Source organism: Rhinopithecus bieti, unplaced genomic scaffold (assembly GCF_001698545.2).
Source record: "Rhinopithecus bieti isolate Rb0 unplaced genomic scaffold, ASM169854v2 scaffold_39856, whole genome shotgun sequence".
Taxonomy (NCBI): Eukaryota; Metazoa; Chordata; class Mammalia; order Primates; family Cercopithecidae; genus Rhinopithecus; species Rhinopithecus bieti.
The window spans coordinates 36,731-61,659 of NW_016816291.1; the positions used below are offsets into that span (position 1 = coordinate 36,731).

Sequence of the window (24,929 nt, forward strand, 5' to 3'; positions counted from 1 at the left end):
CTGGAGTAGCTGGGACTACAGACGATGCCGCTATGCTAATTCTTTTTTTATATGGAGATGGAATCTCCCTATGTTGCCCAGGCTGGTCTTGAACTCCTGGGCTCAAGCGATCCTCCCGTCTTGGCCTCCCAAAGTGCTGAGATTACATGCATGAGCCACCATGCCCAGCCTATTATATATCACATTTTTAAAAATCCATTTACCAGTTGTTTCCACATCTTGGGAATAATGCTTCAAAGTGTGTTATCTCTTGATTGGGGTGGCAGTTACATGACTATGTGTTTGTCAAATATTGCAGTCTGAAAGGGGTAAATTTTATTATATGTAAATTATACCTTTATTTAAACAAGAGAACAACAAAGAAATTCATAGATTATTTGGTGATCACAAGGTATGAAGCATGTGTTTTCTAATGCAGAGGTCTGGCTGCCACAGCCCTCATCTTGATCAATTTCAGCTCCCACTAAAGTGGGACAGTGAGATATTGGGTGCCGCCTGATATGATGCAATTCAAAGTACAGAGCAGTGGCCAGGCACAGTGGCTTATCCCTGTAATCCCAGCACTTTGGGAGGCCAAGGCAGGCGGATCACCTGAGGTCAGGAGTTTGAGACCAGCCTGGCCAACATGGTGAAACCCCATCTCTACTAAAAATACAAAAATTAGCTGGGAGTGGTGGCGCATGCCTGTAATCTCAGCTACTCAGGAGGCTGAGGTAGGAGAATCACTTGAACCCGGGAGGCAGAGGTTGCAGTGAGCCAAGATCGTGCCATTGCACTCCAGTCTGGGTGACAGAGCAAGACTCCATCTCAAAAAAACAAAACAAAAACAAAAACCAAGTACGGAGTAGCACCTAGGAAGTATCCCTGAATATTTATAGAATCAAGCCTTTAGATCTAATTCCCAGCATGCAGGATTAACCACAGATAGAGGAACAATCGCTGTGACAGTATCAGTGACATCCTCAGGATACATTCAGACAAACTGAGAATGTGATGCAGCATCTATCTCAAAGGATAACTGGCTGAGACTCTTCAGAAAGGTGTCATGAAGACAAAAAAGAAGGGGATGAAGTGGGGGGGAGAGGGGAAGGTGGTTTCATCTAGATTTAAAATTATTAAAAATACATTATCTAGCCGGGCACGGTGGCTCACACCTGTAATCCCAGCACTTTGGGAGGCCCAGGCGGGCAGATCATGAAGTCAGGAAATCGAGACCATCCTGGCTAACAGTGAAACCCCGTCTCTGGGCCGGGCGCGGTGGCTCAAGCCTGTAATCCCAGCACTTTGGGAGGCCGAGACGGGCGGATCACGAGGTCAGGAGATCGAGACTATCCTGGCTAACATGGTGAAACCCCGTCTCTACTAAAAAAAAAATAAAAAAAAAAACCTAGCCGGGCGACGTGGCGGGCGCCTGTAGTCCCAGCTACTCGGGAGGCTGAGGCAGGAGAATGGCGTAAACCCAGGAGGCGGAGCTTGCAGTGAGCTGAGATCCGGCCACTGCACTCACGTCTGGGCGGCAGAGCGAGACTCCGTCTCAAAAAAAAAAAAAAGAAACCCCGTCTCTACCAAAAAAATACAAAAAAATTAGCCAGGCCTGGTGGTGGGCGTCTGTAGTCCCAGCTACTTGGGAGGCTGAGGCAGGAGAATGGCATTAACCTGGGAGGCGGAGCTTGCAGTGAGCAGAGATCACGCCACTGCACCCCAGCCTGGGCAACAGAGGAAGACTCCATCTCAACAACAACAACAACAACAAAAAATACATAATCCTTGATTGGAATCTGCTTGAACAAACCAGATATATAGACATTTTGAGGGCCGAGCACCATGGCTCACACCTGTAATCCCAACACTTTGGGACCCCGAGGTGGGGGGATCACTTGAGCCCAGGAGTTTGAGGCCAGCCTAGGCAACATAGTGAGAGCACGTCTTTACAAAACATGAATTAGCCAGGTGTGGTGGTGTGTGCCTGTAGTCCCAGCTACTCGGGAGGCTGAGGCTGAGGATCACTTGAGCCCTGGAAGTCGGAGGCTGCATGATTGTAGCTGGGGGGACAGAGTGAAATCCTGCCTAAATATATATATACATATATTTGGGACAATTGGGGAAATCTGGATGTGGACTAGCTATTAGATGATATTAAGTCACTGTTGGCTGGGCATGGTGGCTCACTTCTGTAATCCCAGCACTTTGGGAGGCCGAGGTGGGCAGATCACTTGAGGTCAGGAGTTCAAGACCAGCCTGGCCAACAAGGCAAAACCCCGTCTCTACTAAAAATATGAAAATTAGCCAGGCGTGGTGGCACATGCCTGTAATCCCAGTTACTCGGGAGGCTAAGGCAGGAGAATCACTTGAACCTGGGAAGTGGAGGTTGCAGTGAGCAGAGATTTCGCCACCGCACTCCAGCCTGGGTGACACAGTGAGACCCTGTCTCAGAAAAAGTTACTGTTAACTAATATCTAATAACTTAGATATTATTAGATATTGTCAACTAATAGCAAGTTGTTAATTCTATTCATTTATTTTGGCAGAAGTATTTTAAAGTAAATTAGACAAATCATGACATTTCATACCCAATACTTTAAACATGCATCTCTAAAAACCAATTTCTTACAAAGCCACATAATTTTATTACGCCTCATAAGGAGACGTAGCAAGGTAGTGTGGAGGGGAAATCGTGGAGATGGGTTAGGCATACACTTAGAATGAAGTGCAAATTCCACACGGAGCCCCTCCGGAGGCCCAGCTGGACCTGACCTGGGTCCTGTTTGCTTCTCTGTCTTCACCTCCCATCACTACCCGCAGCTACACTCCAGCCACACAGGACTTCTTTGAGTTCTTTCAGTGACCAATCTCTTTCTCGCCGCAGGGCTTTTTCACTGGCGGTTCCTTCCGCCCAACATGTCGGGTTTCTTCCTTTTTGCCGGCTGGCGCCATCTGATTTCAGAGACTCTCCAACACAACCATCTGAAATGGGTCTGCCTCCCCGCCTTTTCTGTTGTTGTTGCTTGGCTGCACGTCTGACCGGGCCGGCCGTGATGATGTTTGTTTATGAGTTAGGTCTGCCTGTTCGTTGGTGCTTAGTGTCCCCACCGAGTCCCTAGGGCATGCGCGTACCGCGCACCTGTGCACGCCCTGCGCGCACCTGCAGGCGACTCCGCTCTGGCTCGTCGCTGCTGTTTCCTCCTGGGGGTGCCGACCCTGTCCCAGGCTAGCTGGGTGACTTCCCCCAACCGCAGAGACAGCGGCGACCCGGAGCCTGAGACCTGCGCCCGCATCCCGCCAGCGCCAGGCAGTGGGAAGCCAGGTTCCTCCGCCATCTCCCAGCCAGGTAACTGACCGGAAGCCTGCCCCACAGCCCGGAAGCCCCCCGCCCCCCAGCTCGGGGACCCCACCCCGAGGAGTCGCTACCGCCTCCCTCAAGGACTACACCTCCCAGCAGCTCCCCGCGCGCTCCTGGGTGCCGCCCGTCCTGGCGTTAACCCTTTAGTCGCTGCAGTGGCGAGGAGCGGAACGGAGTGCAGGTTCCCGGGGAGGGGGCGTGTAGGATCAGGGTGCGGGGGGTGCGCTGTAGGGCTAAGGAGAGGATGGGCTTTGGGGGGCCCTGAGGAGGAGGGGAGTCAGGACTATCCGAGGGCAGGGTTGCAGCGGGGGCATGGGGCGGGCGGGCCCTAGAGCGCCGCTCCTCCCCAAAACTAGGATTTGGAGCCTCACGTTCTCCCAGAAAACGAACCTGTGGTTGCCAGGCCAGGGGCGGCGCCCAGGAGGGGACAAGGTACGGGCGTCTGCCGTCGCTAAGTGCCCCCTTCCACTTGAGGCACACCTTCGCCTCCGATCCCGAACCGCCCGGGGACAGAGGCAAGTGGCAAAGCGGGGAGGGCGAAAGTGAGGAGTGGGTACCCCCACCCCAGGGACCAGGCGCTGCCGCGGGCCCTTTGCCTCCCCCGGGCCCGGGGCCGGAGCTCGGGGAGCCCTTCCTGGTGCCCCTAGTCCTCCTGCAGAGCCATGGGGTCGGCTCCAGCGCACGGCAGCAGACCCCTCGCCTCATCCTGGCCCCTGCCCTGACCCGGGGGCGGCCGCGGGGGTGTCCGGCCCGTGGGGCAGGCCCGGGGCTCGCTGCGGCCTAGCGGCCAATCCCGCTGCTCCCTCGGGCCAGGCTGAGCTTCACTTTTTCACTCGGTGGCGTCCTAAGTGGGTGGGGTGGGGGGCGCAGGGAGGGGCGGCCACGCGACTCTAAGACCCTTTCACATGGTGGGAAGGCCCGGAGAAAGAGTCAGCGTGTGCGGAGGGGGTGCCCCCGCAGATGGGGGGTCGGGAAGCCTCCCTCAAGTGTCCAGGACAGAGGGACAGCAGGGGCCAAGGCGGAGATGAGATCAGTGAGCGAGGGGAGCCCGGGAGAAGTGAGGCTGCAGCCGCGGCCCCGCAAGGGTTCGGACTTTCCTCTAAACGGGGCGGAAGCCCATGGAAGGAAGCGGCTAGCAGCAAGGCAGAGTCCTACCCCCTCTGCAGCCCCAGCTCCCAGCGCCCTGGGTTTTCCAGGCACTTGTCCGGGTAGGGGATTCAGGGCAGTGGCCAGGCCCGCACTTTCCTGCCAGCCTCAGCTGGCCACATGCCCCTCTGACCCTCCGAGTTCTCCTCTAAAAATGGGGCCGACAGCCCCTACCTCACAAAGTCCACACCGGGCTCCACCTGCTACCTTCCTCCCCGATAGGACTCCGCCGCCCCGCTAAGGATGCCTGAGGGCCCGGAGCTGCACTTGGCCAGCCAGTTTGTGAACGAGGCCTGCGGGGCGCTGGTTTTCGGCGGCTGCGTGGAGAAGTCCTCTGTCAGCCGCAACCCCGAGGTGCCCTTTGAGAGCAGCGCTTACCGCATCTCAGCTTCAGCCCGCGGCAAGGAGCTGCGCCTGATACTGAGCCCTCTGCCTGGGGCCCAGCCACCCCAGGAGCCCCTGGCCCTGGTCTTTCGCTTTGGCATGTCCGGCTCTTTTCAGCTGGTGCCCTGCGAGGAGCTGCCACGCCATGCCCACCTGCGCTTTTACACGGCCCCGCCTGGCCCCCGGCTCGCCCTGTGTTTCGTGGACGTCCGCCGGTTTGGCCACTGGGACCTTGGGGGCAAGTGGCAGCCAGGCCGCGGGCCCTGTGTCTTGCAGGAGTACGAGCAGTTCAGGTAGGGCCAGCACCAGGTGTGATGAACATAGTCATGCTCTGTTAGTGCCTTCTTGGCCAACAAAGGGCAAGTCCCTGCCCCTTCTGGGCCTCAGTCCCCTCTCTGCAGATCAAGACAGTGCCCCTGTCCTGGGTCAGCTCCCTGAGCCAATGGACATGGAAATTCAAAACTAATTGGGGGCCGGGTATGGTAGCTCACGTCTGTAATCCCAGCACTTTGGGAGGCCAAGGCAGGCAGATCACTTAAGGTCAGGTTGAGACCAGCCTGGCCAGCATGGTGAAACCCTGTCTCTACTGAAAATAAAAAAATTAGCCGGGCATGGTGGCACATGCCTGTAACCCCAGCTACAGGCCGAGGCAATAAAATCACTTGAGCCGGGGAGGCAGGGGTTGCAGTGAGCCGAGATAGCACCACTCCACTGCAACCTGGGCAACAGAGCATGACTCTGTCTCAAAAAATAATGATAATAATAACTGATGGGGGAGGAGAGAGGAGAGTCAAGAGGAGGATGGGTAGGCACTGCCCTGAGGACATGTGGCCAGTTAGTGTCAGAGAGGCTGGGGCTCCCACCCACAATCCCACACCACCTCTCAGGGCTCCCAGGAGGCTGAGAAAGTAGAGGGGCTTTAACATGGTAAGTGAGGCTGAGCAGAATTGTTTCAAGGGGATGGGGAGGGGACTACCTCATGACATGGCTTCCGTCTTGGGCTTTGTGGTCTCCCACATCCGGCCTGCCTACTACTCTGTGTCCTGTGGTCTCCTCTGTGCCACTTCCCTGCCTGCAGGAGGGTGTAACAGCCCCACCTGGGATGCGATGCAGGTCACCTCAGATGGTACAGTGTTGGCCACTTCCTTTCCTCTGAAGAGGAAACGTGTATGAGTCTGTTTCGTGCCAGGCCTTGTTCTAGGGGCTTGAGGTACAGCAGTGAACAACATGAATGTGGCCCCTGCTCCCACAGAACTGATGTTCACATAGGGGAGGGGAATGAGAAATGGACTCATGCCTGAGGAAAACCCAACAGGTGAAGGAGGTAGAGGATGACTTGGTCGAGGGTAGGGGTGCATTAGCAATGGCCACTCTAGGGAGGTTTGAGCTGAGGCCTGACTGATGAGAAGGAGCCAGCCAGAGGAAGGCATTGGAACTGACAAGAGTCACAAATGCAGAGGCCTGGAGTGGGCTTGGCAAGTTCTCCCTTTCTGGGGGACGCTGGGTGTCCGTTGGCCCTTAGGAGACTTGGATGCCTGTGGGATGGGTCGGGGATGTCTCTGGTGCCTTAGAAGGCCATTGACTCCTGGCCTTCCCATGTGTGAACCCCAAGCACATCCCCAGGGAAACATCTGTCTTTGGTTCTGAATTCTTCCAACCTCAGCCTTCCTGGGGAGTCACGCCACAAGTTAACTCTGCCAGCTGGCTCTGAAGTTTCTCTCAAACCGCGAGCATTTGGGCTGTTTTCTTAGTCCTCCAGCTGGGGCGTGTGGCGATTGGCTTCCCTCAGGGATCAGGGCACCTCCCAGGCTACCCTTGTACCTTCACCCCAGAGCTCTGTCTTCTGGTCCACTCATCACACCCACTAGTCAGTCTTGCCATGACCCTTTTCCTCAAAGAAACAAGATGTGCATCCTCTTTACTGTGGGGAGGAGAGACCCATGACCCTTGGAGGTGGGGTGGGAGCTGCTAGGGCCCTCACTGGTACCCCACATATCTGCTGCACAGAACCAGACACTATCTAGGATCTTGAGAAGAATGGGCCCTAACAATGGCAAACCCACATATAGTCTAACCCACCACACATGCTATACAGGGAGCGCCAGACTGCAAACGCACTTGAGGTCCTGTGGCCACACTATTCTCATGAGGTGATAAACTCACAACCTCATATACAACCTCATGTTGCTTTTTTTTTTTTTTTGAGACAAGTGTCTCACTTTGTTGCCCAGGCTGGAGTGCAGTGGTGCCATCACAGCTCACTGCAGCCTCAACCTCCAGGGCTCAGGTGATTCTCCTACCTCAACCGCCTGAGTAGCTGGAACCACACGAGCACACCACTAAGTCCCTGGCTACTTTTAAAATTTTTGGTAGAGACGGAGTCTTCCTTGTTGCCCAGGCTGGTCTCCTGGGCTGAAGCAATCCTCCTGCTTCAGCTTCCCAGACTGCTGGGATTATAGGTGTGAGCCGCCACACCAGCCTCACGTTACTTTAGATCAGTATTTTTCACCTTTCACAATGAATTTATTTTTAATTTTGTTTTTATTTTTTGAGATGGAGTCTCGCTCTGTGGCCCAGGCTGGAGTGCAATGGCGTGATCTCAGCTCACTGCAACCTCCACCTCCCTGGTTCCAGAGATTCTCCTGCTTCAGCCTCCCAAGTAACTGGGATTACAGGCACTCACCATCATGCCTAGCTAACTTTGTATTTTTAGTAGAGACAGGGTTTCACCATGTTGGCCAGGCTGGTCTCAACCTCCTGACCTCAAGTGATCTGCCTGCCATGGCCTCCCAAAGTGCTGAGATTACAGGTGTGATCCACCGTGCCCGGCCGTCCTTTCACAATGAATTTAAATCCCATGATGTTCCCATTTAACAGATAGGAAAACTGGGGCAGGGAGAAGAGAAACTGGAACTCTGGAAGTTTCCTTCCCCTTGCACCCAGAAACAGGTTCTCTGAGCCCCTCTCCCCACCCCATGGAGAGTGGGGATGGGTCTTATGCATCCAGACTGTGTCCCTCCAGGGAGAATGTGCTACGAAACCTAGCAGACAAGGCCTTTGACCGGCCCATCTGCGAGGCCCTCCTGGACCAGAGGTTCTTCAATGGCATTGGCAACTATCTGCGGGCAGAGATCCTGTACCGGTCAGCAAGCAGGCATGGGCATGGGGACTGGGGTGGGCCAGGTGTGCCCACATTCCCCACTGCCTAGCATGGCTTCCCCTCCCCCGACTACAGGCTGAAGATCCCGCCCTTTGAGAAGGCCCGCTCCGTCCTGGAGGCCCTGCAGCAGCGCAGGCCGGTGAGCCCAGAGAGGGATGGAGCACATATGCTGGCACGCTGGTGTCCACGTGGGCTGGCAAGGAGATGGGTGGGGCCAGGTGTCCCCAGCTTAGCTCAACAACGGGGGTGGGGAGGGGATGAACCACCCAAGGTCTGGCCAAGCTCACAGGGAAGGTCAGTTGCCTTTACATTGCCCCGCTGACAGACAGGTCCTGCCCCTGCCCCTTCCTCAGAGCCCGAAGCTGACCCTGAGCCAGAAGATCAAGGCCAAGCTGCAGAATCCGGACCTACTGGAGCTCTGCCACTCAGTGCCCAAGGAAGTGGTCCAGTTGGGTGAGGCCAAAGATGGCAGTGACCTCTGCTTCAGCAAATGATTGTGTAACCCTGGGGCACTTGTCCCTCTCTGGGCCTGATTCACTGATTTGGAAGTTTGTAGCCCTAGTTACTCAATGGACTAGGCCTCCTCACTTGTCAATAGTGTTTCCAGGCCGGACGCAGTGGCTGCCTGTAATCCCAGCACTTTGGGAGGCCGCGTGGGGTGGGTCACCTGAGGTCAGGAGTTTGAGACCATCCTGGCCAACATGGTAAAATCCCATCTCTACTAAAAATGCAAACGATTAGCCAGGTATGGTGGTGGGCACCTGTAATCTCAGTTACTTGGGAGGATGAGGCAGGAGAATCACTTAAACCGAGGAGGTGGAGGTTGCAGTGAGCCGAGATCACGCCATTGCACTCTAGCCTGGGCAACAAGAGCAAAACTCCATCTCAAACAAAACAAAACAAAACAAAACATAGTGTTTCCTCCAAGCTGCCCATGAGACAGGCAGGACAGGGATTCTTTCATATATTCACACACACACACGTGTATATATATTACTTTTGGTAGAGATAGGATCTTGCCATGTTGCCTGGACTGGCCTCAAACTGGGCTCAAGTGATCCTCCCACCTCTGCCTCTAAGTAGCTAGGACTACAGGCTCATACCACCACACCAGGCTAATTGTTAAAATTTTTTTTTGTAGAGACAGGATCTCCCTATGTTGCCCAGGCTGGTATTGAACTCCTGGCCCCTAGGGCTCCTCCCACCTAAGCTTCCCAAAGTGTTGGGATTACAGGTGTGGGCCACTGCACAGGGCCAGGACAAGGATTCTTAATCCCACTCCAGGATGGGAAACCCATGGCCGAGTGGGAAGAAACCAGCTGAGGTCACATCACCAGAGGAGGGAGAGTGTGGCCCCTGACTCAGTCCATCAGCTTGTGTAGCTGAGGTCTGGGCCAGGTCTAACCAGGCTCCCCACTCCTCCCAACCTGAGCCTGCCCTCTGATCTCTGCCTGTTCCTCTGTCCCACAGGGGGCAAAGGCTACGGGTCAGAGAGCGGGGAGGAGGACTTTGCCGCCTTTCGAGCCTGGCTGCGCTGCTATGGCATGCCAGGCATGAGCTCTCTGCAGGACCGGCATGGCCGTACCATCTGGTTCCAGGTTGGGCCCTACTGTTCACACAGGCAGAGACCCCAGGAAGCTGATGGGTGGAAACGTGGGCTCACAAGAATTCGGGTGGAGATACTCAGGGCCTGTCTAGACCCTCCAAGGATCACACTGTTCCTGAGGGTCACATCCCTCCCCTCCCTTGCGTCCCAGGGTCGCAGCTAGTGGAAGTAGCCCAAGGGCAGGGCAGCTTTGCTGATGTGGACTCTGACATGGGGGAGGTCTTCGAGGCTTCCTAGGGGAGAAGCTACATTGATCCGGATGGGTGTGTGTGAGTCCCGCCTCTCTAAGGAATACTGCCCCTGTGCCAACCCAGGCTGATTCCTGAATTATCCCCATCCCATTTTAGGGGGATCCTGGACCCTTGGCACCCAAAGGTAAGCTACTCCTAATGTAATAGGCTAAGAGAGCAGAAAGGACTTCACACCTGCAAGGGCCACAGCACCCTTCTCCACCCTATCCCCCTGCAACCCTGGGAGTCACCCCTGGGCAGGATAGGACCCTCCAACTCCAACACCAGTGTCCTACAGGGCGCAAATCCCACAAAAAGAAATCCAAGGCCACACAGCCGAGTCCTGAGGACAGAGTGGAGGTATCGCTGCCTGCTCCCGCCTCCTCTTCCCCTGCACTCTCCAGCCCTGGCTGCCCCTCCTAGGCAGCTGCCTTACCCTAAGAGGGTGGGGGGAATAGTGGGCCCTAACCAACCTCTGAACTGCTCTCTGAGCATCTCAGGGACCCATGTCTCCTCCATCCAGGACCCTTCGCGTCCAAGCAAAGCCCTTTCCAGGACACGAAGGGCAAAGAGAGACCTTCCTGAGAGGACGGCAACTCAGCGGCCTGAGGGGTCCAGCCTCCAGCAGGACCCAGAAGTTCCCACAGTGCCCAAGAAGGGGAGGAGAAAGGGGAGACAGGCAGCTTCTGGTGGGCTTTCCTCATCACTCCCAGCAACTGGCTCTACAGGAGAGGATGGGATGGTGGCCTAGGAGCGCGTGAACAAAGGTGGGAGAGAGGCTGCCACAACAGCCCCTGGGAGTCTGAGCTGACCATTTTGCCTGTTCTTCCCCCAGGCCACCGCAGACCCCGGAAGGTCAAGGCTGACACCCCATCCTTGGAACCCGAGGGGACCTCAGCCTCTTAGCAGGAGGGTCTCCTTGTTGCACTCACCCTTTCTTGTCTTGCCCTGAATCTGGGGGTCTGAATTCTTGGGAGCAGGCAATATCTGAAGGTGCAAACAGGCCCTACAGCTGTTCCCTGCACAACTCTCATGTTTTTAATTGTACCCCACCTTCCACATCTTTAAAGCTCATGTGAAAATGCTGCATTTTAATAAACTGATAAATTTGAACTTCTTGGCACCTCTTGGTCTGAGATGGCCAGATAGGAAGGGCCTGCTGCCCAGTCCTGGGGACAGGAGGCCCAGCTCCTCACAAGGCAAAACTGAGCCCCCATGCCAGTCCTCAAGTCTCTGGCTCTATCAGAGGACAGTTTGCCTCTGCAGGGACAGCCCCTCAGAAGTGGTACAAAGACCCTGGCCCCAGGCCGCCCAGTAGCCATAGCTCCTTCAGTTCAGATTCTCCAGGGTCCAGGGTTGTTCCTCCATCCTGGCAGGAGCCAGGCAAAACCCACCCTTCGGCCCCTCCCCAGCCCCAGGCCCAGGCCCTTTGCCTGCTGGCACAGGGGGGAGCTTCTCAACTCAGTCTCTTCATTGGCTTTTGGTCACTCGAGGTCACCAATCTCTTGTGGGGGCTGCAACCCAGACCCTGCACACACAGGTACTTCAGGATCTTGCCCCTACCCACCAAATACCTGGGAAGCCATCCCACCCCAGACCTCCCACCCCAATCCCAAGCCTGAGGATGGGCCCTAAGGGGAGCGAGCAGCAGCTACCAGCAGGGTTCCTGATCCAAGGATTTATTCCACAAGAAGAGGCTGATCCCTGCTTTAGGCTGGGGAAACAGAAATTAGGAGTCCCCAGAGCCTTCCACAAACAAAACCCCAGCCCCAGGGACTCAGTGTGGTGGAGGCTGAAGCACGAGCAACAGGGACAGCACTTGGAAGGGAGAAAAGGTGAGCTTCAGGCGGCTGTCCCGAAGGGGCAAGTGGCCAGCAGGGTCTGGTCGCTCCAAGAGGTCGCAGCTAGAGAACGGGAGGGGCCATGAGGGCTCTGCGAGGGTGAGACTACCCCCGCTCCCATCCCGCACCGCCACTCACAGGATGGCGTCCTGAACTGGCAGCGACAAGTGCAACCAGCAGTCCACGTGGCTGCCGTGGGCTTCATACAGCCTCAGGACCAGCGAGCGGCGCTGGGGGCTGCTCTCCGCCTGCAGAGGGGACACGGCTGGTGGGCGGGGCCGAGGGCGGGCCCAGTCCAGGACCCCGCCCCCAGCACATCCCACCCCTTGCCTGCTTGACGGTCTCCAATACGACCGCGGGTGAAGACAGGGAAAAGGCACTCCAGGAGGTGGCGGGCGCTGGGCTGGGGGCTGGCAGAGCCAATAGGGGGAAGTTTAGGCTGTAGGCAGCTTGGATAACGCCAGCATCCTGGAAAGAGCCTGGGGTATGACCAGGAAACAATGCTGGTGGAGAGTGTGGGCTACCCTCCCATGTCCCTAGAAGGAACAGGGAGCCAGGCTGCTGGGGTTTGGGCTCATAGAAGGGCAGAGAGGTGTCTAGGGCTGCAGGAAGGCCCCACCGTCCCCAGCACTCACCTTTGTGCGGCATCAGCGCGTAGGTGAACTCGTGGCGCCCCATATCAGCAGTAAAGTCTGGGGCTTTAGGCGCCCGCAAGCTGGGGTAAGGAGAGCGGGTAGGGGCCAGGCTGAAGCTGGTGGAGTTATGGCCGGGAAGACCCATGTCCCCATGCCAGCTCCCAGGCCTGGTGGGTACCCCACTTACAGCGAGAGGCTGAGGATGCTGCCTCGCACTGATGCGCCATACTTGCAGTCGTTGAGCAGGGCCAGTCCGAAGCCATGTTCTGACAGATCCATCCAGCGGTGGGCCCACACCTGGAGAGCAGATCCAAGACCCACTTGGTGGCCCTGTGCCCCTCTCTGTGCTTTCAGACTCCAGAGCTCCTGTCACTAGGCTGAGTACAAGCTCTAGAACCACACAACTGAACTCCAGCTCCCACTGCACGGGGCTCTGGGCATGCCACCCAACCTGCCTAAGCCTCAGTTTCCTTATCTGTGAAATGGGAATAAATAATAGTACTCACCCCACCGAATGATCATGAGTATCAAATTAAATGCAAAACTTTTTTTTTTTTTTCACACAGGATCTCAGTCTGTCACCCAGGCTGGAGTGCAGTGGCATGATCTGGGCTCACTGCAACCTCCACCTCCTGGGTTCAAGTGATTCTCCTGCCTCAGCCTCCCAAGTAGCTGGGATAACAGGGCATGTACCACCACACCCGGTTAATTTTTTTTTTTTTTTGAGACGGAGTCTCGCTCTGTTGCCAGGCTGCAGTGCAGTGGCACAATCTCAGCTCACTGCAACTTCCACCTAAAGGGTTCAAGCGATTCTCCTGCCTCAGCCTCCCAAGTAGCTGGGACTACAGGCGTGCGCCACCACACCCAGCTAATTTTTTTTATTTTTAGTAGAGACAGGGCTTCACCATGTCGTCCAGGATGGTCTCGATCTCGACCTCGTGATCCGCCCGCCTTGGCCTTCCAAAATGCTAAGATTACAGGCCTGAGCCACTGTGCCCAGCCAATTTTTGTATTTTTAGTAGAGAAGGGGTTTCACCATGTTGGCCAGGCTGGTCTTGAACTCCTGAAATCAGGCGATCCACCTGCCTCAGCCTCCCAAAGTGCTGGGATTACAAGCATGAGCCACCATGCCCGGCCAATGTAAAGCATTTAGTGCAATGCCTGGCACGCACCTTAGGAAGCAGCAAATGTTGATTATCCTCTTCCTCCCCAGCCCGTACCACACAAGCAGTCTCCCCAGCCAGGGAGGAGTCCAAGGCCACCCCCACCCTGCCATGTCAGACCTCAAATCGAGCCCAGTCCCAAGAAGTATTGTAGTGGGTAGGTCGCTGCAGGTGCCCAAACTGGATCTCATAGGTAGCCTGGGAACTCCGCACGCGGGCAGGGAACTCCACCTTCAGGAACTTGTGGGCCTCATGCCAGTGTACCTGGGAGCAGGATGGAGGGTGGGAGTCAGGGAAGGAAGAGACACACCCAGGCCTGGGGCTGGCCCCTCCTTACCAAGCACACTTGGGGAAAACAGCCACCCCGTCCCCCTCCCCCACTACCTCGGTGTGGAAGCGGACATAGGGGCAGCCAACATCCAGCACGACCTCCTGGCTAAGTCGACTGTTGGGGCTGATCTGCAGCAAGAACCAGGCGCTGCCCCGCAGGCCACCCTCAGTGCCCACTGCCCAGGGCGTCCCTGCCCTGGGCCCAGCACAGGCTTGCCTATGGACAGGGTTGGACATACTGAGCCAGAGCAGCCTGCTGCTTCCTGCCAACCTCCACCAATCCACATGCCTGCCCAAGCCCATACCGTGTCTCCAGGGTTGGCGGCGGGGGGGGGGCGGGGGGCGGGCAGTCCATGACGTCCCCCATGCCATCCCAGTACAAGGGACATCATCAACCAGCCCACAAACTGCGTTCCCCACAGCACCCTCAGCATGCGCTCTCCTGCCGAAGCGGACCATGGGAATTGATGCTGTACAACCATCTGACCTTGCTCCCTCCAGCTGCTCTTGGTGGGGTAGGGTGGAGTGAGTAGACCCAGGGGACAGGGGACTACTGCCCAGCCTGCCCTGCTCCATGTGTGGGTTCCAGCCCACAGCCACTGGTGGGCTGCTGTGGGCAGTGTTGCAGCCAGGGGAGAGAGGAAACAGGCTGGGGTCTACTTGCCAGGCACTGGGAAAGGGCAGCAAGGAGTTGGCACCTGCCAGAGGCCACCAGGACCAAGGATGTCAGGCGGCCAGTCGGGTCCAGCTTCACTCGGATGATGCCATTGTCCAGAGTCACGGAGCCGTCAGTCTTTGTGGGAGGAGGCCTTGAGGCTGAGTCTGTAGGGGCTTCCCACACCAAAAGTCCTCCCACGCCAACCCCAGCCCCGCCTCACTACTTGCTCCAGGCAGGGGAGCTCAGTTGTTAGGAAAGCATCCCAGCACAGCTCCTGCCCCTCAGGACATGCAGGACTCACCTCTTGCACTACGAACACAGGCTGCTGAGGCAGCAGGGGCTGCAGCGAGGTGGGGGGAGGAACAGGAGCATAGCCCATGCTGGGCACTGTCACCAGGGCTGGGGGTGAGGCCTGGGCATCAGTGCAGCCTTCCTGACCTTTCAGGAAGCTTGCGTAGGTGGGGGTGGGGTGGTGGAAGATGAACGACTACTCTCCAGTCAGGGGCACCCAGATCCCTAGGGGTATCCCAGGCCTGATCTGTCTGGCCTCCATCCTTCCTGCTGCAGTAGCAACCCTTCCCCTCAGCTTGTACCTAGGCTGTGGGCCCCACCAGGCTTGGGCAGGGCCATCACTTCGGTCCGCTTCCAGGGCAGTGTGTTGACGATGAGGAGGCCCTCGGGACCTGGCTCCCCAGCACACAGGGCTGCGGCTGCGGCGCTGAGCAGTGTATTGCCATGGGAACGGATGTCTGAGGAGAGACTGGCTGGTCATAGGTGGGCAACAGGTCTGGAATGAGCCCATGGGTATCCCACAGGAGACACTCGGGGCTCAGCCCTGGCATTGGAGAGAGCGGGAAGGACTACTGTGAGCCTAACCTTCGTAGTGGCACATGGCTTCCTCTGCCACCATCTGGATGCAGCTTCCAGTCACCACATCATGGAACTGGTTCAGAAGCAGAAGCCTGCAGGGGCCAAGGGCAGGGATGGGAAGACTGGGAGGGGCAGCCACAGAGGTATCTGCAGTGAGCAGTCAGGTGGGTGGCAGGGGCAGAACCAGGCTAACCTCCAGAGGTGCTGCAGCTGGGCTGCTGGGTATAGGAACTGGGTACTGCGGGCCAGGGCCAGGCTACTGAGCAGCTCCACATCGTGCAGGATTCGCTCACATTCCCGGTTCCCCTTCTTGATCTGAGCCCAGGATGAGATGATTAGTCTGGAGCCTGCTTAGGTGTCCCAGGACACCTTCCAAAGCCCTCCCTTACTCAGAATCCCTGAGGACCCCCCAAGGGCCTCGTGGAGAAGGCCTCTGGCAGTGACCTGCCTTAAATGCCTTCCCTCTTCTCCCCGCAGCCCAAACCCCTTTCTTCAGGGACACTGCCTCCTTCAAGTTTTCTTGACCAACCCAGGTCTTGAACTTCTCTCCTCCAAACTTCTCTTCCCCTAGATCTGGCCTGGGCTCTCTCCCCTGCTGCCTTCTCTGACCCTCTGCAGATCAAGGGCACGCCCTCCCTGCACAGCCCTGCAACCTGCCCCTGACCTGGGCATGGGTGGTGTATGTGCCATTGTGCAGCTCCAAGAAGAGCTCCCCAACCCACGTGCACAGCTGCCCTGAGTCACTCTCCAGTGCCGAGAAGAGCTGCCTTGGAGAAGATAGCTGCACCCTGAGGAAACCACAAGTCTGGGTCTCCCAGCCTTGGAGACCACATGGCTCACCCTTCTTCCACACCAGAGCAAAGGATCCAGCCCCTACAGAGAGGAGCCACTCCAGAAAGCTCCCCGTCCACACATTGCCAGCCCTGGACGCCCTAGGAGAGCCTCTCTCTCTGGTGGGCTGGAGCCCTTACCACCTTCAGCTTTTCCCCCACCCACCCCCAGGGTGGAAGTTTGGAGGAACCCGTGGTCTAGGATTGGAACAGGACAAGGTCCAGATGAGGGGTTGGGTCCAATGTCTGAGGGAAGGCAGGGCTCATGGCAAGGGCCCAGGTTGGGGCTAAAGGAGAGCCAAGGCCTGGCCTGACCTGGGCAGCCCATCCGTATTGCTCAGGCGCTTCAGGCGGTCCAGCATGGTCTGGGTGGGGCCACCACCCCCATCCCCAAAGCCAAAGAGGAAGGCACTGTGGTTGGCCCGCCCCTTGTCCCGGTTGTTGGCCACAGTCTTCAGCACCTAGACAGGTGAGGGCAGGCCATCATGGATCAGCCTGGGACAAGCCAGCCCTCTCCAGTCTGCCCCTACCCCACCACCCTAGGTGACCCCTCACCTCCTCCACGCTGCCCTGCATCACATAGGAGTCGCCAGGTGGGAAATGGACCAGTACGCGGGAGCCATCCAGCCCCTCCCAGAAAAAAGTATGGTGCTACCAGCAGAGAAACAGAGTCAGGGCTGAGGCAGAGCCAGGCCTTCCAGACTTGGTCCTGCCCCTGCCTGCTATGTGACCCTGGCAGAAGCAGTGAGGGTTTGGTGGTCTGTCTAGGACCCCTCAATAAGGGGGAAGAGGCAAATGGGCCAGGTGGGACTCTGACCCACTCTGACCCTGACCCCCCCTGGGGCCCTGCTCACTGGGAAGGAGTTCACCAAATTCCAGCTCAATTTCTGGGTGAGAAAGCGCCTGATGCCACAGCCGTGCATGATCTGGGGGAGCTGTGCTGAGTAGCCAAAGGTGTCCGGCAGCCAGAACTGCGGGGAAAGAGGATCCTGGAGTGCAGGAACCAGAGCTCCAGGTGGACTCACCCCAGCCTCAGCCCCTCAGCACTCCAAGTCGAGCGCCAGCCCCACTTGCCCACAACCTGGTGCAGCAGCTCTCAGCCTACCTCGGAGCACATCTTCCCAAACTCCTGCAGAAAGAAGTTCTGGCCCTGCAAAAACTGCCTCACCATGGCCTCTCCACTGGGCAGGTTCCCATCCTGGCAGCGAAAGAAGTGGGAGGCAGCCCAGGTCAGCGCTGGATGGGGAGCAGGCAGGCACTCAGGCCAACCCACTCCCTGCAGGAGAAGCCAGGGCTGCTCCAACATGGGAGTTACAGCCGGAACTCAGGAAGGGCCCCTGTCCTTCAGGCCTGACTGTCCATCTGCCTGAGGGGGTGCTTAGGACTAGGCCACGCAACTTGTCACAGTGTTGGAGGCTCTCCTCCCGCTTCAAGTCCCAGGCCTTGAGATCCCAGGGACTAATGAGCCAGCCCTGCCACACAGGGGATGAGTGGCCTGTGGAAAGTCACCAGCAAAGCCAGGAGGGCTGGGGCTACCTGAGGGAAAGCCGTTGTCATATGGTTCAAGGCTGAGGGGTGCTCAGTGCACTTACCATCTCCACCCAGGTGCCCCCCACAGGCACAAACTGCCCACGGCACGCAAACTCCTGGAGGCGGGAGTGCAGGCCAGGGTAGCGGCTCTTCACCCACTCCAGCTGCTGCGCCTGTGGGCAGGTTGAGGGGAGCTGGGCCCAGAGTGATGAGGGCCCCACCCAGGACAGAGCATATGGGACTCAGTGGGTGGCTAAGGGTGAGGAGCAGCCCTGCCCCCAGGCCCAGGAAACCTTCAGGGCCTGTGGAGCTCCAGGGAGGGCCATGTGCTTCCCTTCCCCCTCACAGCTGTCCCTCTGACCTGGGAGCAGGCAAAGATGAACTCAGGGTTTCGCTCCATGAGCTGCAGGGCGGTCACCCAGCTCCGGGCACATTTCCTCATGGTCTCTTTGAAGGGCCAAAGCCAGGCTAAACGGGGAGTAGGGTGGAGGATGGAGGGAGTGGCAAGGCTGACCAGGCCCGCGCTGGGGTTCCAGAGGGTCACCTAGCCTCCCTCCTATCCCAGGCCCTTCACCCTGGAAAGCCCTGTGGTGTCTCTCCTGAGCGGTCACTTCACTTCACTCCAGCAAGGTGGGAGGGGGGCTGGGGAAAGGAGGCGGCAGTGCTATAAGGCCAATTATACAGGTCAGGAAATGGAGGCTCCAGGTCCCGGAACAGCTTCAGTCCTCTTGGGGAATTAGACATCCCCTAGAGGATCCTACGAGAGGCAGCAGGGTCTACCCTGCCACTGCACACACTTGACGGATACCTGGGAACAGGGGCATGGCTCCCAGGATGGAGCCAGCTGTCCTGCCAGAGGTGCTACAGCCTCTCCTGACCCCCAGGCCACAGTTCCTCAGTCTAGAACCTCTCACACCTTACCCTACATCTTGGCACAGCAGAGAAAGCCCTTGTTCTGTGATCCCAAAACTTCAGCTGCATCAGAATCAATACCTTCAGGAGCTTGTTAAAAATGTGGATTTCCCATAAAACTCAGACACTGCAAACTTGAGGAAGCCTCTCTGGAATCCCCCAACCCAACTGGAGTAAGTACCTCTTCTGCGCTCTCCAGTGCCCCAGACTCCCCACCACTGTGACACCAACTCTGCCTGCTGAATCCTTCTCTATAATCCTACCCTCAATATCTAGCATGGGCCCCACGAGGCATCATATTTTGTTGAAAGAATAAATGAGGCTGGGCACGGTGGCTCACGTCTATAATCCCAGCACTTTGGGAGGCCAAGGCAGGCGGATCACCCGAGGTCAGGAGTTCGAGACCAGCCTGACCAATGTGGTGAAACCTCGTCTCTACTAAAAATACAAAAATTAGCCAGGCGTTGTGGTGGGTGCCTGTAATCCCAGCTACTCAGGAGGCTGAGCAGGAGAATCACTTGAACCCAGGAGGCAGAGGTTGCAGGGAGCCGAGATCACACCATTGCACTTCACCCTAGGTGACAAGACTAAGACTCCATCTCAAAAAAAAAAAAAAAAAAAAAAGAATAAGTGAATCCAAAGCAAGCAGAGCCCACAGTCCAGCCCCCTGGTCCCATTTTACAGATGGGGAAAACTCAGGTCCAAGAGGGACAGGAACTTGCTGAGCATCACACAGTGCTTCTAGGACACACCCAGGTCTTCAAGGGCACTCCTGCCTCCCCAGCCAGCCCAACCAGCTGCTGTCCTACCTGTATCAATGTGGCAGTGCCCTGTGGCATGAATGGTGTGTTGGCTTTCACCTCCACGTTGGCCAAAGAACCTGGAGGCCAGGGCCTGGGCCACTGGGAAGGTCTCGGGCTGGGCAGGGTCACACACGTTCACCATCTGGTTGGCTGTGTACAGGGCCTGAAAGCTGCGCTGGTTGTCCTTCCCGAGGCCCTGCAGCAGGGTTCTGCCCCTTAATCCCCTTTTCAAGCACGGCTTCCAGACCTAGGCCCCACTGATCTCCTCAGGGCTCTCAGCAGAGCTCCCCTGACCTCCAACCCTTTTTCCCTGCTGGTACCCCGGCTCAGCACCGTGTCCCCCACCTCTTCACATAGGAAAATTCTCTCAACCCTCAAACAGGTGGAAACCCTCTTCCTACTCTGGATTCCGAGAGTCCCATTTATCTGACCCAAAGAACAACCTTCTTGGAGCAGGGCTCTAGAGGGTAGCAGGGGGTACAGGGGGTGTAAAATACCTTGGCTATGCCCAGCAGCAGCTCCAGATCCACCAGGAGCATGTGGACATCTCGGTGGAACACAGCCAGCTCAGCTCGGCTCAGCTGGAACATCTTCTCAGGATCAGGGGCTGCAATGATGCTTCCCTTCCCGGCCCCCAGGAGTCCATTGCAGGCTACTTCCACATAGAGGGTGAGGCTACAAACATGGGGAGACAGCCTCAGGCTAAGGGACTAGCACAGCACTCTGGGGACCTGGGGAGGGGGCACCCAGGAGGCATCCAGCTGAGGCCAACCTGTCTGCTTTCAGGATCCACTACCCAGAATATCCCACAGTGTGTCAAGAGCGCATGTGGGAGGGTTGGGGTACAAACACCAGATGGATCCTATGTCCTGCTGTCAGAGAGAATAAGTAGCAAAGTTTGGAACCATGTAAATTACACTGCTGTTTAGTCTTATATTTCCAAAGTTGTCTTTGCAAAGCACTGCCTTGGTCTTGGAACCCTCTTTGCATATTAAAAGCATGTTCGGATCTCCCAGGCTCGAACTTTTAGACCCAAGATCTAAAACCAACATGGCTAACATGGGCGGGCCATTCATTGGAGAACAGGCTGGGCTGTGGTGATGCCATACTCAGGCTGCAGAGAACAAACACGACTTCCTTAGGGAGGCCTTGCTGACTCCACTTCCCCACTAAGTCTAGAGCAAATTCCTCAGTGGAGTACCCAGGATTTTCTTCCAGAGCCTTCAGCTTTGTAATTATATGAGTAGACCTGTCTCCCTTTGTTGGCAAGGACTATTTTATTCACCACCATACTCCCAGTGTCTGGAAGCATCTGAAACGGTGTTCAATCAATATAAAATACAATAATAACGTCTAAGAAGTGTTTTTAATGGTGTCATAAAATGTCCATGTTATAACATGAAATGTAAGAAGTCAGGATACAATCTCAACTAGAAAAACTACACCAGGATGAGTCGGGCACGGTGGCTCACGCATGTAATCCCAGCACTTTGGGAGGCTGAAGTGGGTGGACAGCCTGAGGTCAGGAGTTTGAGACCAGCCTGGCCAACAGAGTGAAACCCCATCTCTACTAAAAATACAAAAAATTAGCTGGGCATGGTGGTGGGCACCTGTAATCTCAGCTACTAGGGAGGTTGAAGCAGGAGAATTGCTTGAACCTGGGAGGCGGCGGTCGCAGTGAGCCGAGATTGCGCCATTGCACTCCAGCCTGGGTAACAAAAGTGAAACTCCATCTCAAAAAAACAAAACAAAACAAAACAAAACAAAAACAAAAAAAAACAAACAACAACAACAAAAACTATGCTGGAAAGATACACCAAAAACATGAATACTGGGCTGGGCGCGGTAGCTTGCACCTGTAATTACAGCACTTTGGGAAGCTGAGAAGGGTGGATTACCTGAGGTCAAGAGTTTGAGACCAGCCTGGCCAACAAGGTGAAACCCTTTCTCTACTAAAAATACAAAAAAATAGCTGCGCGTGGTGGCGCACACCTGTAATCCCTGCTACTCAGGAAGCTGAGGCACGAGAATCACTTGAACCTGGGAGGTAGAAGTTGCAGTGAGCTGAGATCCGGCCACTGCACTCCAGCCTTGGCGACAGAGGAAGACTTCATCTCAAAAAAAAAAAAAAAAAAAAAAAAAAAGAACAGAATGCTGAGACGTTAATAATGTCATCTCTATTCTAGGGAGTGGAATAACAGTAGTATTTATTTCTTTGTGCTTTCCCTGTATTTACCACAAGGCAAATATTATTATTATTAATTAATTATTTATTTTTTATTTAATTTATTTTTGAGACGGAGTCTTGCTCTGTCTCGGCTGGAGTGCAGTGGGCCGGATCTCAGCTCACTGCAAGCTTCCGCCTCCCGGGTTCACCGCCATTCTCCTGCCTCAGCTCTGCCGAGTAGCTGGGACTACAGCGGCCGCCACCTCGCCCCCGGCTAGTTTTTTGTATTTTTAGTAGAGACAGGGTTTCACAGTGGTTAGCCAGGAGGTCCTCGATCTCCTGACCTAAAGTGATCCACCCGTCTCGGCCTCCCAAAGTGCTGGGATTACAGGCTTGAGCCACCGTGCCCGGCCAAACATTATTATTTTTGAGACAAAGTCTCACTCTGTTGCCCAGGCTGTAGTGCAGTGGTGTGATCATGGCTCACTGCAGCCTCAGCCTCCTGGGCTCAGGTGAACCTCCCACCTCAGCCTCCCAGGTAGTGTGGGTCACTGCACCCAGCCCATTATTTTTATGGTTAGGAAAAAATCATGCTTTTAAAAGCAAACAATGAGATGTGAGGATGATTGTGCTAGAGCAGAGGGGTGCTTCTAAGATCACTCTGGGCCTCAGCTCCTCCTTGCTCACTGGTACTCCCTCCCTGACATCACCGGTCAACCAGGGCACAGGGACTCACCTTCGGGGGTCTCTTTCCCCCAGCCTGTCAGTCAGGACATAGCTGGTCTTCTCACCCTCTTTGGTTAAACCCTAGTGGGGGGGGGGGGGAGTGAGAAAGACAAGGCTTGAGGCCTTTGGACAGTTCAGATAAAGTGTAAGCCATGGGGAGACAGGTCCCTCCATCTGGTCCCCAGCTCTGGGTCCTCGCTCCCAAGCAGGGCCAAGATTGGCAAATCAGGGACCCTTGGCAGTAGATGCCCCAATTCCCATGGCAGCCAGCACCATGAGCACCAAATAGCCCCTGTTTACCAGTGGCAAAGCCATGGTCTTATGGGAAGGGCCCTGGGAAGGGGTTAGGAGGCCTGAGTGTGGATTCTGGTGGCCTCTGCACCCCTAAATAAATACCTGAAAAGAAACTCCATTAAGTTAGGGGCAGGTTTGCCTCATTCTCTGCCACACCCTAGTGCTTAAGAGTATGGCCCAGAATGGACACCAGGGGATATTTGCTAAGTCAGTGAAGGGAGGGAGGGAAGGTCTCTGCCTTCTTGTAGCCAGGAAGAACAGTCTTAAACCCAGATTGAGAGTCAATCCAACTTGAAATGGAAGCTGTGTGAACCTGAGTGAGTGAACTAACCTCTACACATCTCAGTTTCTTAATCTGTAAATGGGTATAAAGACCTACTAGATAGGAGTATAAGGACTAAATCTGATAAGGGTGGAGCATGAACAAGACACTTAACAGTGGTTATAGCTGGGGAATGGGATGGGTGATAGGGAGAGATCCATTACTTTATCTAGAACTGTTTGAAATGTTTTCCTATAAGTTTGTATTACATAGAATAAAAACTAAGGACCAATTGCAGAGATGCCCAAGTGACAACTTCCTTAGTCTTGAAATCCTGATACCACCCTGTAGGCAGAGCAACTCAGCTGTGGCTTCTCTAGAGTCCACAGGAGAAGGTCTGTAGTCATTTCAGGGCTGAAATGTGGCCATACCTGGCCCTAGGGCAGGGTTCCTCACCTGGACAGGTTCCCCATCACGCCACACCAGACCTTCTCCATCACTTTCCCAGCAAAGGTGAACTTCCTGGCCTACCCATGCCTCTGGGATGGTCAGTTCCACCCGGAACCAGCAGGTCCACCATCTGCAAGAGAGCTGTTGTGATAGGCCCAGAGCCCAGATAGCCCTATCCTGATATCCTTCCTTGGATAAAGTGTCGGCCGGGGCTTGCAACTCTCCAAGAATCTGCAGTGTCACAAGGTACTCAGCTTTGAGTCACAAGAAAGGAGCCACAAGGTGAGAAGCAAGATGAGGGAAAGAGGCAGAGGCGTCAAAGGTTCGTGATCCCTAGGGTGCCCTTCCTAAGGGATGTCCAGAGGCGGCTATGTGGGGATGAAAACCATCCCCTGAAGACTGAGGGACCAGGGAGCTGTTCCCAGCAGAGGGTGCTGCTCGATCCCACGTAGTTGCCTAGGGCAGAGGGCGGACAACGAAGGTGTGGCCGGGAGCTGGGTTGGGACTTCCCTTAGACCCGTAGCCCCGCCCACCCGCTGGGCGTTACCTACGTGGGTCCGAAGCTGCAGCCGACCTGCGCTGGGCGGAAGTCCCGCTGGACTGCCTCCTCGTAGGGAAGCCTATCTGGCGTCAGGAAGCTGGAGAGCGCAGCCACAGGGCAGCTGGCCCCAAAAAGCCTGCGTAGGACGGGCCAGTGGGCATATGCTGGAGGCCACCCCGTTTCCGCCTGGGTGCCAGCTGGCCAGTGAGGTCGCACTTTCCCTGGATCCTCCGCCAAGAGGGCTGCCTGGCCGCACTGCGGCAGTCCATTCCCTTCCCCCTCCTCCCCGGCCTCTGCCCTGCCCGCGGCGAGCACTTCATTCCGCGGCCCGGGTGGCTGCAGCTTGGGTTTCTCCCCGGAAGGAAAGCCTGAAGCGCCAGGGGCCACACCTGCCGCGGAGGTTACAGTCGGTAAAGTAGACCGGCGACATGAACTTCTCCACCCGCTCCAGCGTGGTGCGCCAGTGCTTCAGGGCCGGCGCAGCCGCCATCGCCGAGCTCTCGCTCCTCTTTCCGGAAGGCCCCTGGCGCTACAGTCCCGCTCCACCGCAGGAAACCAAAGGTTCCGGCGTCCAGAGGGTGCCTCCCAGCCCCGGGCAGCTTTGCTTGGCACACCGGCGGCGCTCGGAAGCCCAGCTGCTGTCTGAACCTTGAGCCGAGTTGCAAGCTAGAAACTGTGTTTTTGAGGCCCCCCTATGTTGTCCGAGATAGTGGGCCGCAGGGCAAATCTCAAAATAAAATGGGAAATTTGACGATTAGAACTCCTGAAAGTCTCGGGACAGAGACTTAGGCCATTCGGCAAGAAGGGCACGAGCCTCAGCTGCTGCAGACCCAGCCTCAGAAGCAGCAACCGGGAGGGAGACCTCTGGCTCTAGCTGTAGTTGAACACAGAAAGTGGTGTTTGCTTAACGTGGAGAGCCAGACTACCCGGAGTAGGTGTTTTCATACCGGACGGAGGTCAGGGTGTTAGTGAGCAGGAAGGTAGAGCTTTACGCCCAAGTTACCACGACTTCCTCGATTACAGGCTTTACTGAATGTATATTGCTAACTCT

The 24,929-nt window shown here is 56.1% G+C and overlaps 2 protein-coding genes across 9 annotated transcripts; one reads left to right on the forward strand and one right to left on the reverse strand.

Annotated features, from left to right (window-relative positions):
• The first annotated feature begins 2,608 nt into the window (after positions 1 to 2,608).
• On the forward strand, positions 2,609 to 10,983 carry NEIL1 (nei like DNA glycosylase 1). 8 transcript variants are annotated; one of them, XM_017854785.1, is made up of 11 exons: positions 3,290 to 3,328; positions 3,697 to 3,855; positions 4,709 to 5,163; positions 7,893 to 8,012; positions 8,106 to 8,169; positions 8,384 to 8,483; positions 9,501 to 9,628; positions 9,984 to 10,011; positions 10,165 to 10,226; positions 10,390 to 10,555; positions 10,702 to 10,983. In XM_017854785.1, the coding sequence occupies exons 3-11, from the start codon at positions 4,730 to 4,732 to the stop codon at positions 10,770 to 10,772; spliced, it is 1,173 nt and encodes a 390-aa protein (XP_017710274.1). In that variant the 5' UTR covers positions 3,290 to 3,328; positions 3,697 to 3,855; positions 4,709 to 4,729; the 3' UTR covers positions 10,773 to 10,983. The 8 variants fall into 8 exon arrangements, 6 of the variants coding, with proteins under 6 accessions (XP_017710275.1, XP_017710274.1, XP_017710273.1 ...); XM_017854784.1 differs by lacking the exon at positions 3,290 to 3,328 and adding an exon at positions 3,395 to 3,521; XM_017854787.1 differs by lacking the exon at positions 3,290 to 3,328 and adding an exon at positions 3,395 to 3,521 and having other exon boundaries at positions 3,697 to 3,772.
• A 546-nt stretch (positions 10,984 to 11,529) lies between these two features.
• Positions 11,530 to 24,929, reverse strand: MAN2C1 (mannosidase alpha class 2C member 1). The gene is made up of 25 exons (XM_017854780.1): positions 24,268 to 24,929; positions 23,889 to 24,014; positions 23,344 to 23,467; positions 22,342 to 22,412; positions 19,936 to 20,113; positions 19,445 to 19,634; positions 18,085 to 18,191; positions 17,786 to 17,896; positions 17,299 to 17,391; positions 17,048 to 17,164; positions 16,749 to 16,844; positions 16,509 to 16,654; positions 16,028 to 16,151; positions 15,557 to 15,678; positions 15,370 to 15,455; positions 15,087 to 15,242; positions 14,795 to 14,892; positions 14,390 to 14,628; positions 13,890 to 14,277; positions 13,626 to 13,769; positions 12,530 to 12,639; positions 12,343 to 12,422; positions 12,038 to 12,186; positions 11,846 to 11,955; positions 11,530 to 11,770 (listed from the first exon to the last, which is right to left on the reverse strand). The coding sequence occupies exons 1-25, from the start codon at positions 24,366 to 24,368 to the stop codon at positions 11,644 to 11,646; spliced, it is 3,393 nt and encodes a 1,130-aa protein (XP_017710269.1). The 5' UTR covers positions 24,369 to 24,929; the 3' UTR covers positions 11,530 to 11,643.